The sequence below is a fragment of the Sus scrofa genome, chromosome 5 (genome assembly GCF_000003025.6).
Source record: "Sus scrofa isolate TJ Tabasco breed Duroc chromosome 5, Sscrofa11.1, whole genome shotgun sequence".
In the NCBI taxonomy this organism is placed as follows: Eukaryota; Metazoa; Chordata; class Mammalia; order Artiodactyla; family Suidae; genus Sus; species Sus scrofa.
Window position 1 is genome coordinate 80169714 of NC_010447.5, and position 15249 is coordinate 80184962.

The following is a 15249-nucleotide window of genomic DNA, read 5'->3' on the forward strand; positions in this document are numbered from 1 at the left end:
CTGGGTTTTTGAGGTCTCAGACCTTCTCTGGCTTCAAAAAATGTGCTACATCATTAAATAGCTCTAATTCCTGCCTTGGAACCGGCTTCTCCAACTCTAAGTGGGCACAGGCGCACCTCCTGAGGGCTGTCGTGTGCCTGGCACATGTTGCAGTTAACAAGCATTTAGTGGTACTCTTAGCACTCTGCAACGACTCAGGACAAAAAGAATTCTGGGGAGTTGCTTGGTAAGGATTACCACAAAACAGTTGTTTCTGCTTACCAACGAATGCATGAGAACATGAGGTGCATGTGAGTGAATAATCTGAGCATGACAACATCACTCACTCACTGAGGCCAAGTATGTGCCTGATCTGGCCCAGAGAGGGCCGCTGGCTCACCCCTCCTCAGGGCTGTGTGGGGTGGGGTGGCTCTGCCAAATCAGGACGAGCTGAGACATGGAATCTGAAAAGCCAACACCGCTGCAGTGTGGACCTCAGCACACCAACCGGACCCGACGGCACAGCACCGCAGAAGCTTGCTGAGTGCTGCTTTCAGGATCGCCAACACGAAACCTGAGGCCCACTCGGCTTCCAGGCAAAGGATCCCGAACCACCATTCAATAAGAAGGCACACACGGTGGACAGTAATACCTTTTAATGTTTCACATTGGGTTTTTTTTTTTTTTTTTTTTCAGGTTTATAACAAAAATACATGGAACTGAATGTGAGTTTCAATACATTGGACAATTACAGAGACAAGTCTATACAGTGTCATCCTTCCTGTGGGGGGCAGGATCGTCCATTCCACAAAGACAGAATCACATGATTCGGCGCGATCACCTTGCACTGCCTGTGTTCTCATGTCTGAGACAAATGACAAAATAAATAAAACTGAACAGCGTCCGCTGCCCCAATTCCCCTCTTCGTTTCCTTCTCCCACTTGAGATCTCCCCAGCCAGGCGGGCGGCGGCGCGGGGCAGCCTGTGAGTGGGACAGACCAGGTCAGGGGCTCTGCTGACCCCGAGACCGAGAGTGCCCTGAGATGACCGAGAAATGTACTTTGAATCAACCACTTCGTGTTGAGCCGAGACACACACAGAGGGGGAGGGAAAGAGAAAGGAGCTACAAGAACTGCTGGTGGGGGGCCTGACAGCCACGGCATGTTCAAAATCCAGCTTGTACGGTGAGGACATGGCCTACAGACAACCTGTAGTCAGTACATTTAGCCAGAAATTTCCTAACTGTCAAAATCCAGCTTGTACGGTGAGGACATGGCCTACAGACAACCTGTAGTCAGTACATTTAGCCAGAAATTTCCTAACTGCAGAGTTAACACCTCCTTGTGGTAACACGAGGAATTGGGAGATGCTGAGCAAGCACACACCTTTCTGCCCAAACTCCACCAAGTACAGTCATTCATTCAACAGAAAAAGTCAAAACCATTTGGTTTTTAAATGAAAATCCTTCACATCCACCTGTGTTCAAAAATAATAAATTATGATAATAGCTTCCTTGGGGGAAAAAAAAAAAGCAAATATCACAAAAGAGTTAAATTGGTAAGTGTGGAAAGACTTTTTTTTCCTATAAGTGTAGTTCTTTTAGGAAGACAGACATGTAACACACAGGCAACATAAAGCTGTGATATCTTGTGATTTTAGCTTAAAGCAAAAGCTACCTCCTCCCAAAGTTCTAAACGAGTGTTAAGTGTTTTCCATTGCAAAAGATCTCAGCTCACTTAGACCAGCACACAACGGACTAAACAAACACATTTATTGTTTTTTCCCCATTTCAGGTGTACATCTGCCTCCGTGACGAAGAGCGGTGGAACTCACACTATATGACCAAGCTCCGGAGGCGGAACAGCCCTTCACAGAGCCTGGCCCAGGAGCTATTTTCTTTTCAAAACAGAATTAGAAATAATCATCAGTGGTGTGGTGCATGGGGGGGAAGCTGGTCAGCCCTAACTTGACTTGTTCGGGCCACATGGCTTCCTGGGCAGACGCTGCTGAGCCGGCCGGCCAAGCGGAACAGCACGTCTGGGCCCAGGGGCAGCTCCCTCCTGGGCCGAGCCTGAGCCACCCCGTGCCGTCCCAGTGATGGGCGCCTTATTTGCACCGGTAGCCACCACTTGCTTTTGGATAAAAATTGACTGCTTATATTTTTCATCTCTAGTACCATTAACACCTTGGAGGAAAAAAAAAAAAAGTAACCAACATAGAAAGCTTGACGGTGAGAATAAGAAAACCTACAAAAGAAAGGCCATGCTAAAAACTGCTTCGACGGTTCCATCACCGCCCACCGCGGGGGCTTGAGGCTGGTGACTTCATGGATGCAACTCCAGTGCTCTGTCGAACGTCAGTTTTGAGTCCGTCACGGTGACCCCAGTGTGATGCTGCCTGCCTTCCACACAGCATGTCCCACCCATGACATCCAAGGGGGCCTCGGGTGGTGTAAGCACGGGACACGCAGGTGCCGAAGCCTGAGAGCATTCTGTAAACTTCGCCTTGGGTTTGGGCAAGACACACACAGTGGTTTGGAGTCTTGGCAGCAGCATCCACACTGGGGTTTAACCTCAGCAACCGGCCTGGAGGATGTTTCCCCCTGAGCGCTTGGTCACCGACAGGGTCGTGAACACCTGCAGGGGAGGAGACAGCACGAGACTTTCAGATGCTGCACACAAGTTGACGGGAGTGTCTCAGATAACACCGAACATACTAAGAATGACTAAGAGAGTAGTAACATGACCAAGGTAAGCATTTTAAAACCAAGGTGAAAGAGAAAAAATGTAGGTTATATCTAATAAAGCATTGATTAGCCTGGGGGTGATTAAAATAATTAGTTATCATGGTTGCTCATCAATTTTCTAAAAGAAATGCATCATGAAATAGTCTGAACACACAGAAAGGAGTAAAGTGCATTTTTTTTTTTCAGCCGCAGCCACAGCACATGGAATTTTTCGGGCCAGGGACTGAATCCAAGCCACAGTTTGCAGCAATGCTGATCCTTAACCCACTGTGCAGGGTGGGGATCAAACCAGCAATGCCACAGGAGGAGCTGGATCATCAGCCATTAAGCCGCAGAGGAACTCCCTAAGGTGCACTATCATAAACACCCTTGTGCCTACCAACCTCACTCGGGGCGCTTTATAATACATCAGCGCCCCACGTGTCCCCCACTTCCTCATCACTTGCTCCCCAACAGTGCTTACCACCCCTACGCATTTCTTCTTGCTTGTCTTTTGCAGGTTTTTATTTATTTTTTATTTTTGTATTGCTCTTTAGGGCCGCACCTGAGGCGTATGGAGGTTCCCAGGCTAGGGCTCTGATTGGAGCTACAGCTGCCAGCCTATGCCACAGCCACAGCCACACCAAATCCAAGCTGCATCTTCCACCTACACTACAGCTCACGGCAACGCTGGCTCCTTAACCCACTGAGGGAGGGCAGGGATCGAACCCGCAACCTCATGGTTCCTAGTTAGATTCATTTAGCTGTGCCACGATGGGAACTCGTTTGCAGGTTTTTTAAAACTTCGTATGCAGACGGCCAGATGTATATGCAGTCTTCTGCTACCTGCTTTCTTGGTCCTGTAATTCACGCATACAGACACAAAGAGCTCTAAGTCTTCCATTTCTCACCAAATAGCATTCACGTCCTATGACGCACTACGTCGTAGAGAGTACGGTGTATGTACTATGCACTCCATTACTCAAACAGTGAGGAGATCACAGACGACATACCCAGGCTGCTTTTGCTGGCCACCCAAGCTGTAGCAAACACGCTACCGGCAATCTGCCGTGACGTTCCTGTACGTCTCCGACACCCAGAGCTAGAGGGGTGATCGCTGGGTGGGAGGGTAGGTGCAACTTTGACTCGGCTAGATTTCCAGTGTCTGACCAACTGACAGTCCCATGTGCAGCAACTGACAAGCTCTCCTGGTTTCACATCCTTGAAACATTTGGTCCTTGTGGACTCAGAGCCTTCACATCTTTAGGCGGCTTTGATTTGCTACTATTCAGGATTGCCTATAGCGAAACACAGGTTCTCAAGCCGAAACCGACCAACCAACACCTCCTCCCAGATGACATTTTCAAACTTCACGCTGTCCAGTACTGAGCCCTTTCTAATCTGATTCCTCCCAGTGAACTATTTGGTGGCCCAGGCCACATGTTTGGAATTGATTTTTAATTCTTATAGTTCCATTACCAATTAGTAAGTCTTAGATATTTGCATCTTTCTGTTAAATCTGATCCTCATGGAGTTAACACTGACTGAACTACTGTGAGATTTTCATTAAGTTTCCAAAATATACAGCGCCTCCATCTCCCTGTGATACCTTCCGTGTGGACCACACACATCTCCCCCGCCACTGGACACGCATGTGGGGCCAGTGGCTTGCTCTGGCCAGGACATGTGTGCAAGTGGGAAGCATCACTTTCAAACAGAAGCCTTGACACCAGGGTGTTTTTCCTACACCTCCTATCCCTCTGCCATTTAGCCAGCAGTGCCCCGGGAGAGGCTGCCCTATCGGCTGGTCGTGGAGTCACGACAGCATGGAAGCTGACCTGTGGCCGATCCGTGATGACCTCAGAGCACCACAAGGAACACACCTTTGTTTTTACAGGCAAAAAACCCCCAAAACAAAACCACCACCCAAAATCACCATCTATATCGCCCCGGCATGAAAACACAAAGGACTTTGTGTAAAATTTAGGAACTTAATTGGTTACTGAATACAATTAAGATCTCAATCCAAACCCTTTTGGTCACACTACTAAGCAAAAGGGTACCTCTGGTAAGGCCGTGGCGCCCATCTGTCTACCCTAACCTGGGCTGACCTTTGAGAACCATTGACTGTCACTGAGACAGGAGGCCATGCTTATTTGGGACAGTCCTCGGCGGAATCAAGACCAAGTGTCTGTACCGCTGCTGGGACCCCTGGACCCCCGGACCTCATCTCTGATTCCTGAAAGACAACTGGTTTTTTGGTTTTTAATACAGAGAGGAAAGGGCACAAGAAATCAAGGCCTCTTGGACTTACATAGGTCAAAGCGACAAGAATCAGGATCAAACAAAACTTGGGAATAAAAGGGGAAAAGACTTCTGTGTCAAGGAGGAACAACACTGAGAAAAACCCGGGGTCTAGCTTAGCCTGCAAGCAGCGACAAAGCCATTTTTCTTCCTGCAAGCCAAAAATATAACAGCACCTCAAGAAAGGCAGACCGGGAGTCCCTGTTGTGGTGCAGTGGTGACGAATCCAACTAGGAACCAAGAGGTTGCCAGTTCGATCCCTGGCCTCACTCAGTGGGTTGAGGATCCGGCATTGCCGTGAGCTGTGGTGTAGCTCAAGACATGGTTTGGATCTGGTGTTGCTGTGGCTGTGGTGTAGGCTGGCAGCTACAGCTCTGATTCGACCCCTGGCCAACCTCCATATGAGGTAGGTGTGGCCCTAAAAAGACAAAAGACTAAAAAAAAAGAAATTAAAAAAAAAAAAAAAAAAGGCAGATCCACGTAATAATGGCTAGTATCTTAAAACATTTAAAGGATGAACCCAGAAGAAGATGTGTGAATAATTCACATCCAAAAAAATAAGAGGTTCATCCTTGTTAACAAAGATTAATGGAAAATCCTTGAAACAGTTACTCTTTTTATACTTATTACAGAAAAACTACACTAAATTTTGCAATATTTTATTAGCACTCAAATTCAAGGCCCATAACATTGTAAACTAAGCTCTCTCTTCAATTTTTATAAAAGGAAGAAAAATAGTGAGCCAGGGAATACATGAAAGCAAATCTCAGGCTTGTGAATTTGCAAGCTTAAGCTTTACTTCTTAGGAATTAATTTAGAAACAGAACTTGTAGGACCATGTGGATAAAAAACTAACAAATCCATCAAAAAAATGGAAATACATTAAGGGGAATAAAAAAGCTCTTTTCTATTTTTCTTCTACTGCAAACATGCGACGTCAAAGAGCTGAGGGAAGCCGATCTGCCACTGCTGGTGAGTCTCAATGAAAAAATCATGGGGTCAGTTCTTACAAAGATTTAAATGTGCACTGATGCTTGAGAGTTTTCATAAAAACATGAGCAGAGGCAACTTTTTATCTCAACACAGAGAACATTCACAAAAGGTGAAATGCTGCAGTAGGCGTGTGCCTCACGTTACTTACTTGGCTAATACCTCCCAGCCTCACAAGACACCCCTCACAGTAGACTGAGATTATGCTGACTGTTCATAAAATAAAACATTGGATGTTTGGAATTAAAATTCATTTTAAGGAGTTCCCGTCATGCACAGTGGAAACGAATCCGACTAGGAACCATGAGGTTGTGGGTTTGATCCCTGGCCTCGCTCAGTGGGTTAAGGATCTGTGTTGCCGTGAGCTGTGGTGTAGGTTGCAGACACAGCTCGGATCCTGCGAGGCCAGGGATCGCACCTTCGTCCTCATGGATGCTAGTCAGATTCATTTCTGCTGAGCCAAACGGGAACTCCACACTGTTTCTTCTTGAGCATTTTCCCTACAAATAAATCTGAGTCGTTGCTATTACTACTCAAAATGGTATGTAATCAGTAGGAACTCAATTTTAATTGCTCAGATGTCCAGGATAAATTCTCACAGCACTGTCTTCACACTGCATGATGCTAACACATCACTGATGCTCCAGGCCTCGAGACTCCCTCTCCTTTCAACGCCTTCAGTCAAAATGACAGCAGTCTCTCCTCCCCCAGCACTTCCAGGAGGCAACCCTTTGGAAATTATTTTGCTCCAGTGCAGAGTCTCCACTGGGGAATTTGTCAACTTTTGTAAGCAATAACTTCCCAGAGCCAAAGGGTGTGCAATTGCCCAGGCCATTTTTTCAAAATGATAAGGAAGGGTTCATTCAGTGATTCATTTCCCAAACCACACACACAGCTGGCCCGGGGACTGGGCGAGTTCTGAACACCTCCAAGCGGTGCTCAGGACCAGTTTTTAAATTATTATTTTTCCTAATCCACCTAATGGACTGACACTTGTCAAGTTCAAAAAAAATGAATTAGGAAACAAACGTTTAAAAGGCATGTAAAACTCAGATTTTCTATTATTAGAGCAGACACTGTCCAATTACCCTCTAACTTTCTAAGCCTTTCTTCATTTCCATTCTCCTCTCACTATGGACTAGTAACAAAGACTCTGCGGACTACATTTAGAGTGGCACCCCTCTACAGCATAAGGCTGTCTGCTTAAAAAAAAAAAAAAAGTGGGTCCAGCAGCAGATCCACTTACAAACTATGCCAGCCAGAACCCAGCATGTAGCAAGAGTGTCCCTAAAAATCCCCTACTGATCAAATTTCACTTTCCTTCTGTCAAGAAGCTTTAAGAAAGATTTCTATAGTCAGGATTTTGTCACAAGTCTTTGGTTTTTTTCAAAATCTAGTTTCTAGGCAAAGAGTTCATAACCAGCGGTAAAAGAAATCACCAGAGGAGCTTTCTCAAAATACATGCCCTTGCTCCACCTCCCCTCTCCCCACAATACTTTGGCTTTTTAGTCAAGCCACACCTTCTGTAATGAAATAGCCTGGGGAAAACCAGCTACCAGATGCAGTTACTGAGTGTATGCCAAATGCCAAAAGTCCCCTCGACACTTCCTCACAGCCCTGAGTGACACGTTGAGTGCTGCAGGAGGTGTGGACCGGGCGTTGTCTGCACTGCGTGCTGCCTCCCAAGCCAGCCTGCCTGACTACGCATCTCGGATCTGCCACTTCAGGCTGGCAGGTTACTCAGCCTCTCTGTCCTCAATTTCCTGTCTGTCAAATGGAGACACTCCTGTCCCCTACCCCACAGGGTTCTCGTAAGGACTAAGTCCACAGGCGGGGAGCAGGGGCCTGAAACGCAGTGAGTCCTCATGAACCTCGACGATTCTGACAATGCGAGTTCCTAGGAACCTGCTCTTGCTCCAACTGCGTCTTGCTTCAAGCCTCAAACACGAACCACTCTCAGTTCTCCCTGTTTCCAAACAATGGGCAAACACTATCGACTCCGTCTCCTCTTCCCTCTCAGATACGGCCTGTCTTCTGCCACCCACCACCACGACTGCAGTTCAGGCCACCACCACCTTGGGCGTCCTTGGGCCCATGCTCCACGGCGCAGCCCGAGGGATTTCTCTCAATAGTGTATCTGATCACGTCGCCTGTCTTTAAACCTCTCAGCAGAATCGCAGTGTGCCCGGCATGAAGTCACAACAGCCCACCTTGGTTTTCAAGGCTATGACTTTCCCACATACCTGCCTCTCCAAGCTACAGCAGTATTGAGGCCTTTCAGGTCCCTGCATGAGCCATGATCTCTCCCACAGAGTTCTTCTACTTGGGGATCCCTCTGACTGGCTCACACCAACGCATTCTTCCCAGCCCCCACCACCCTGCACCAAGATCCCTGCTGCACACCGCCCTGTAGCTGCCCTGACCTGAGGACTCCTCACACCGAACTGTAACTGGCATGCCCCTCACCTGCCTCCCGGCTCTGAATCCCATCTTCAATGTGTCTTAAATCCCTGCTGGGCACACAGCTGCACAATAAATGTGCTCAGAGTAAGAAAAGAGCATTCCAAATTTTAATCCATTAATCAACCACCAGATTGGAAAAACATAAAAAGAAAAAAGCCCTATCAAAGGAGTGAAACATTCAGCCCTGAACTTCAAAGTGGTAAGAAAGCCAACAAATGGAGATGCACAGTGGCAAATACTTAAAAAGGGTTTCCATCTGGAGTTCTCCTGTGGTGCAGTGGGTTTAGGATCTGCCGTTGTCACTGCAGCAGCTTGGGTTGCTGCTATGATGCAGGTCTGACCCCTGGCCTGGAACTTCCACATGCCTGGGGCATGGCTCCCCCAAACGGGGTTCCCACTGGGCCAGGTGTACCGCGGGGAACAGGCCTTTGGCTGACATCCCTGCAGCCCTGGGCTTCAGGAGGATACCTGTTCTCTGTATCACATCTCTCTGCTCAGTTGACAGTCATCCTGCCAGATGCTGCCACGCTTGCTGCTGCTAGGTCACAACAGCACACCACACAACACAACCAATGGAGCTGGCAGGAGTCAGGCACAAGTCTTTAACCAGCCCATTGAGAATTGAATTCAGACAGAAAAAAAAAAAATCAGACACTCCCATAAGCAAGTTGGGAAGTTATGTTTCTGTCTGTGTCAGAGATGACTATTGTTGTTTGCAACTATCTTAGACCTTTAAATAAACTCAATGCTATGGACTGAATTAAGCCCCCCAGAAAGTCATGTTTGAGTCCTAAGCCCTGGTACCTGGGAACGTGACCTTATTTGGAAAGAGGGTCTCTGCAGGTGTAACCAAGTTTAAATGAAGTCATGGTGGACCAGCGTGAGCCCTAGTCCAATGTCGGATGTCCTCACAATAGGAGGGAAATGTGGACACAGGCACACAGGAGGTAATGCTTACTAGGCTGGAGGCAGAGACTGGCGTGAAGCCTCTACACGCCCAGAAACGTCAAGACCTGCCAGCAACCCTGGAGCTGGAGCAACAAGGAAGGCATCTTCTCTGCAGCCTCTCAGGGAGCAAAGCCCTGCCGATACCCTGGTTTCAGACTCTAGCCTCCAAAACTCCGAAAGAATAAATTTCTGCTGTTTTAAAATGCCCAGTTTGTGGTACTTCGTTACATCAGCACTAGGCAACTAACACATGGAGTGTTTTTGAAAAAAAATGAAGTTAATCGATTCCTTCCCTAAACATTCTGAGCCATTACACTGAATAAAAGATACACGGCATGTCCTTTAAGAGCTTTTAAAATCTAGTCTCTTTTCAACTTTTATGTTACAATTTTAAAAACTTACTTTTACTTCACAAAAACAATAGTTTTCAAAAAACTCCAAACAACAGTTTCCTGTGAATAACGTCCTCGTCACTAAACAGACGCCTCTCGGAACAGAGAAGAACACTATTCCTAACCAGGGAAAAGGCAAAGCAAGAGGGAATGAGAACTTCTGCCAGGGCTGCAATCCTCAGCTCCACACCTAAGCCTCGTTATGAGACACCTCTGCGAACCTGCCAGCTCGCCCGCATAGACACGTTTCTGGTTTACGAGCCCTCTTTCGCGGCATCACGATATCCAGCTCTTGCATGAGGCATGAGGAACCTCGGGCCTCGGAGGCCCGCCACGGTCAAGTTCCAGATCCACCGCCATGGGCCTGCTCCTTCACAAGCCTCACCTTCAAACCTCCTTAGTTGACGACAAAAGCCCAAGAGGCAGACAACCTCATCTAAACTCCAGGTGGCTCTGGGAAAACTAGGACTGACACTCTTTCCGGGTATGAATGGTACTATTAACGGACTGCCGTGAACACAGTTTAGGAGACACAATACATAAAAGATTTAGTTAAAAAATAAAGTAACTTAAAAAAAAAAAAAAAGATGTAGGGTACCTCTCTCTAAATCACTCTCATCATGTTTACCACGTCAGAGCAGGACAGTATTACCCAGTTACCGGGAACGAGAAATGTGTGAAAGAGGAAAAGTCGTTTCTGGAGACAAGGCCTTCTTTTGAGGCACTTTCGATCACTAACAAACTGTAAGGAGGTGAAAGCAGCTCAGGAACAGCAGGAAGAGCACTAGCTACAGAGCCCCAGATTTGCCCCGTGAGTCAGGGGATGCTGACCCATTAAGGGTAGGTGACCCACCTCTGCACAGACGGGGTGGATCCCGATGGTGCTGTCCAGCTGGTCCTTGGTCAGTCCGCACTTGAGCGCCGCTGCGAAGCCCTGGGTAACCTCTCCAGCATTGGGACCCAGTATGTGGAAGCCCACAACACGCTCCTAAGACATAAAAAAGTAATACAATTACATGGATTTTTCCCCCCTTAACAGCCTGGAATACTTTCCCATTCTAATGTAAAACCCCATTCAGAAATGGCCAAAGACCTACACGAATGTTCGCTGCTAACAGCTGTTTAGAGGCTGAAGATACTCCAACCTCGGCCAATGCGGAGTGTGTGGTCGCGTCAAGCAAGAAGGAAGAGACAGGAACCCTCCACAAGTGATGAGGAAGAACGTGAAAAGCAGAAATGCGTGCCACCCGGCAAGTACCAAACTGCACTAGACAATGTTTTCAAATAGCCATGGTGCCCTCATCTCCTCCATCTGGTTGTCTCAGAGCTCCAGATAAACTACCTATGGTAGCTGATACATTTACAAAGAGTCATTCAAATAAAAAGATCATTTAAAGTAGAGTTCCCACTGTGGTGCAGTGGATTAATGATCCAGCTTGTCTCTCTGTAGGGGCTGGTTCAATCCCTGGCCCAGTGCAGTGCATTAAGGCTCTGGCGTTGCTGCAGCTGTTGGCATAGGTCACAGCTGAGACTCAGATTTGATTCCTGGCCTGGGAACTTCCATATGCTGCGGGTATGGCCCAAAAAAGAAAAAAAAAAAAAAAAAAAAGAAAGAAAAAAGAAAGAAAGAAAACCATTTAAACTAAGATTTGGGGGTTACATAGGACAGACCTAAGATCCTTCCAATGCGAAAACATTTTTGAAAACAAGAGAAAAATACTTGGCAACCCTGAAACACCTGTATGGGAATTATTGTGGATAAATTCTAAATCCCAAGCTGAGGCTACCTCTGCCAACAGCAGGGAAATTGGATGCATTCTACTGTCCAGACTTTCAGAGCCAACTCTGAGCTAGACCATCCAGCACTGTCCTCTCATAGCAGCTGAGGCAGCTCAGGCTGCGAGGGGCAGAGCCTTGGCTAAGGTTCACCGGCTCCCTGGAAACAACAGGAAAGGGATTCGGAATGTAATACATTCCATGTTGGACACAGACACTATTCATCCTCACATTCAGTGGTCAAGTACATGGATAAATAAAGCACAACATATACTCACACTTAGAACAGAGATTTACATGCAATAATATGGTTAGATCTCAAAAAACGAGACTCAAAAATACCAAGGTGCAGGCTTCTATTCAGGTGAGGACACCACTCTTCTTTATACCACAATGTATGGTGTTTCTGGTACGTAATAAGCAGCAAACATAAAAATATGAGCTGGTGAGACAGTCCAGCTTCAAGACAGTGCTGCCTCTGGGGTAGGGAAGGAGTTCGGGGTGAGGGATCAAGAAGGAATACGGTAAAGACCCCACAGGCACAGGTGAGTGGTTAACAGCATGGATTTCACATTGCCCGGGATGGAATTCAGGCTCTGCCATTAACTAGCAAGTACCCTGGCACAATTATTTAACTTCCATGCTTCAGTTTCCTCATCTATAAAACGGGGTAACAACAGCACATACCTCATAGGGCTGTGTAGGGATTAAATAAGTTAGTACATGTAGACCACTGAGTAGTGCCCAGCACACAGTAAGTGCTTGATAAATATAGGCTATTACAAGCTGCCCCTGTGATGGTCAATCTCCTACAAGAGAAAAGCTCTGAAGCAAATACAGGAAAATGTTAACATTCATTGAGTTTGGGTGGCAGGTACTTTCCCTATCCCTTTCTGTAAATTTTAAATATTTACAGAATATAAAAAAGAATAGCCTGCAAGAAGAATAAAAGCCTAGCAAGTAAGCACTATTTAAAACCAAGCACATTTAGGAGTTTCCTGGTGGTTCAGGAGGTTAAGGACCTGGTGTTGTCACTGCCTTGGCGCAGGTTTGATTCCTGACCTAGGAACTTCTGCAGGCTACAGGTGCAGCCAAAGGAAAAAAGGAAAAAGCCAAGTACGTTTACACACTGTCAAGTGACTGACTCGAAATGAACAGAGCATGCCCCAAGGATCATCAAGTTCTAGAAGCAGGATTTCATACGAGATCACTCATGACAAAGACCAAGGACAAGTATTCGTCTCTTCTAATACGATATTTGTTTATGGAAATAACTGACAACAGTATCATCATGTTTAAGGTCTCGGGGGGGGGGGGTTGTTTTTTTTTTTTTTTTTTTAGGGTCACATCTGTGGCACATGGAAGTTCCCAGGTTAGGGGTTGAACTGGAGCTGCAGCTGCTGGCCTATGCCAGAGCCACAGCCGCATGGGATCCTTAACCCACTGTGCTGGGCCAGGGATTGAACCCGTGTTGCACAGAGACAACATCAGATACTTAACCCGCTGTGCCACAGCAGGAACACCCTCAAATCACAATGTTATACACTAGGAACTAACCAACACAGTGTTGTAAGCTCAACTATACTTAAAAAACAAACTCATAGAAAAAGAGATCAGATGTGTGGTTAGCAGAGGTGGGGCGGGGGTGGGGAGATCAGATGAAGGCCGTCAAAAGGTACAAACGTCCCGTGCTAAGTAAGGACTAAGGATATGACACACAACATGGTCAATGCCATTAGCACTGCTGTATGTTACACATGAAAGCTGTTAACAGTAAATCCTAAGAGTTCTCTCTCTCGCACACACACACACACAGAAGGATTTACACACTCGCACACTTACAGAGTATGTAGGGACAAATACTTGCTCTAGGTTACAACAGAAAATAGGGGGAGCAGTCAAAAAACTTTGAAGACCAGTGATTTATTCAATCATTTGGGAGGTACACCCTGGGAGGTCAAGTTTGCCCCTCGGTCTTCATCACCAGTTGTTACATGAAGCAGCAAGCAATGAAGTCTTCAATCAGAAGCCAGCTAAGGGCACTTCCCGTGACAGCTTTCTCACTAATTCCAGATGCTTAGGATACAAAGTTGGGTCACTCCGACTCTTTGTTGTTTTCCCATTATTTTGAGATAATCGATGGCCACACTGATGCCCTTTAACAGACGCAACCCATTTTCAACTTGTCCTCTGGTTCCTTCCCTCGTGTATTCTTTTTTTTTTTTTTTTTCCGGCCACACCCATGACATGTGGAAGTTCCCAGGCCAGGGATCGTACACACGCCACAGCGGGGTCCTTAACCACTTAGGCCCCCAGGCATCTCCCCCTCAGTGTGTTCTGACTGTCTGTCCTCTGTGTCTATTGCAGAGGGGAGATCAAGCAGCATCACCATGGTCCTTGCCCTGAGGTAACATCCACACAGCTGGGGAGACCCACTGGTGAAATACTAAAGGAATGCAATGTGTGTACCATGTGATCAAAGTGAAAACACCATGAAAACAAAGTGACATCAGTAGAAAGGATTAAATGAAAATCGCACTTACATTGTCTTTGATATTGCAGACTATTTTTGCATAACATTTGTTGTTATCTCTTGATGGAATCGTCCATTCCAACGGCCAAAAGTAACTATGGTAAATCTAAAACAGAAGCACAATTTAGACTCATCATTTTAGAAGTGTATCTGTCAAATGCTAGTTGTGGTATGAAGACGGTGAAGGCTCTTCAATAACCAGACTTTCGTTAAACAATGAAATTCATGAAGTCTAGAAGAATTTGGTCAGAAGCTAAATAACTTTAAACTCATAGCTGACAAGCCTTTTCACTATCAGCTCATCCCTTAATTACATCTCAGCCTCCAAAGAGGAACCCTTACGTAACAACAAAAAGCAAATGAGGGAGTTTCCATTGTGGCACAGTGGAAACGAATCCAACTAGGAACCATGAGGTTGTGGGTTTGATCCCTGGCCTCGCTCAGTGGGTTAAGGATCCAGTGTTGCCGTGAGCTGTGGTGTAGGTGGAAGACTCAGCTCGGATCTGGCGTTGCTGTGGCTGTGGCAGCTGCAGCTTCGATTCGACCCCTAGCCTGGGACCCTCCATATGCCACAGGTGCGGCCCTCAAAAAAACAAAAAAGACAAAAAAAAAAAAAAAAAAAAAGCAAATGAGAGAAAGAAGCCATGCAATTACTTGCTGTCTTGCATTAAAACAAAAAAACAAAACCTCACCAAAACCTGACACTGTCTTATTACTGCAGAGGAACGACAACTTTGGGCAAAAAACAAGTAAGGTGCCAGGAACAATTACAGCAATTATCTAGTTCTCTTGCTTAAACTTCCAAAGACATTTCCTCTTTGAAATTATTCACCAAAAGTACCGAAGGAGAGAGGGAAGATGGTAGGTAAGAGGACAGATATCTTTATTGACATTTCATAAACTTAAGCCCTGGATGACTAAGGGGATTGCTTTTCCTCCTCCAACTGCTAGCCTCAATTCAAAGCATACATGATTGGTAGGACTTTGAAAAACACAGTGATTATGTAGACATTGTACAACATTCTTTTATCTTGTAATGTGCCATGAATTTTTTAAAAAACACGAGTCACCAAATTGTGTATAGTATCACAATTACACAGGGAAAAAATGATTAAAGAAATTACCCTGACCGGCTAACA

At 46.1% G+C, this 15249-nt stretch overlaps 1 protein-coding gene across 1 annotated transcript in view; it reads right to left on the reverse strand.

Annotated features, from left to right (window-relative positions):
- Positions 621-15249, reverse strand: part of TXNRD1 (thioredoxin reductase 1) — a 43556-nt gene continuing 28927 nt past the window's right edge. Inside the window, 3 exon segments of the mRNA NM_214154.3 lie at positions 621-2615; positions 10655-10789; positions 14121-14216. Of these exon segments, the coding sequence (NP_999319.2) occupies positions 2547-2615; positions 10655-10789; positions 14121-14216 (300 nt within the window). The 3' untranslated portion in view covers positions 621-2546.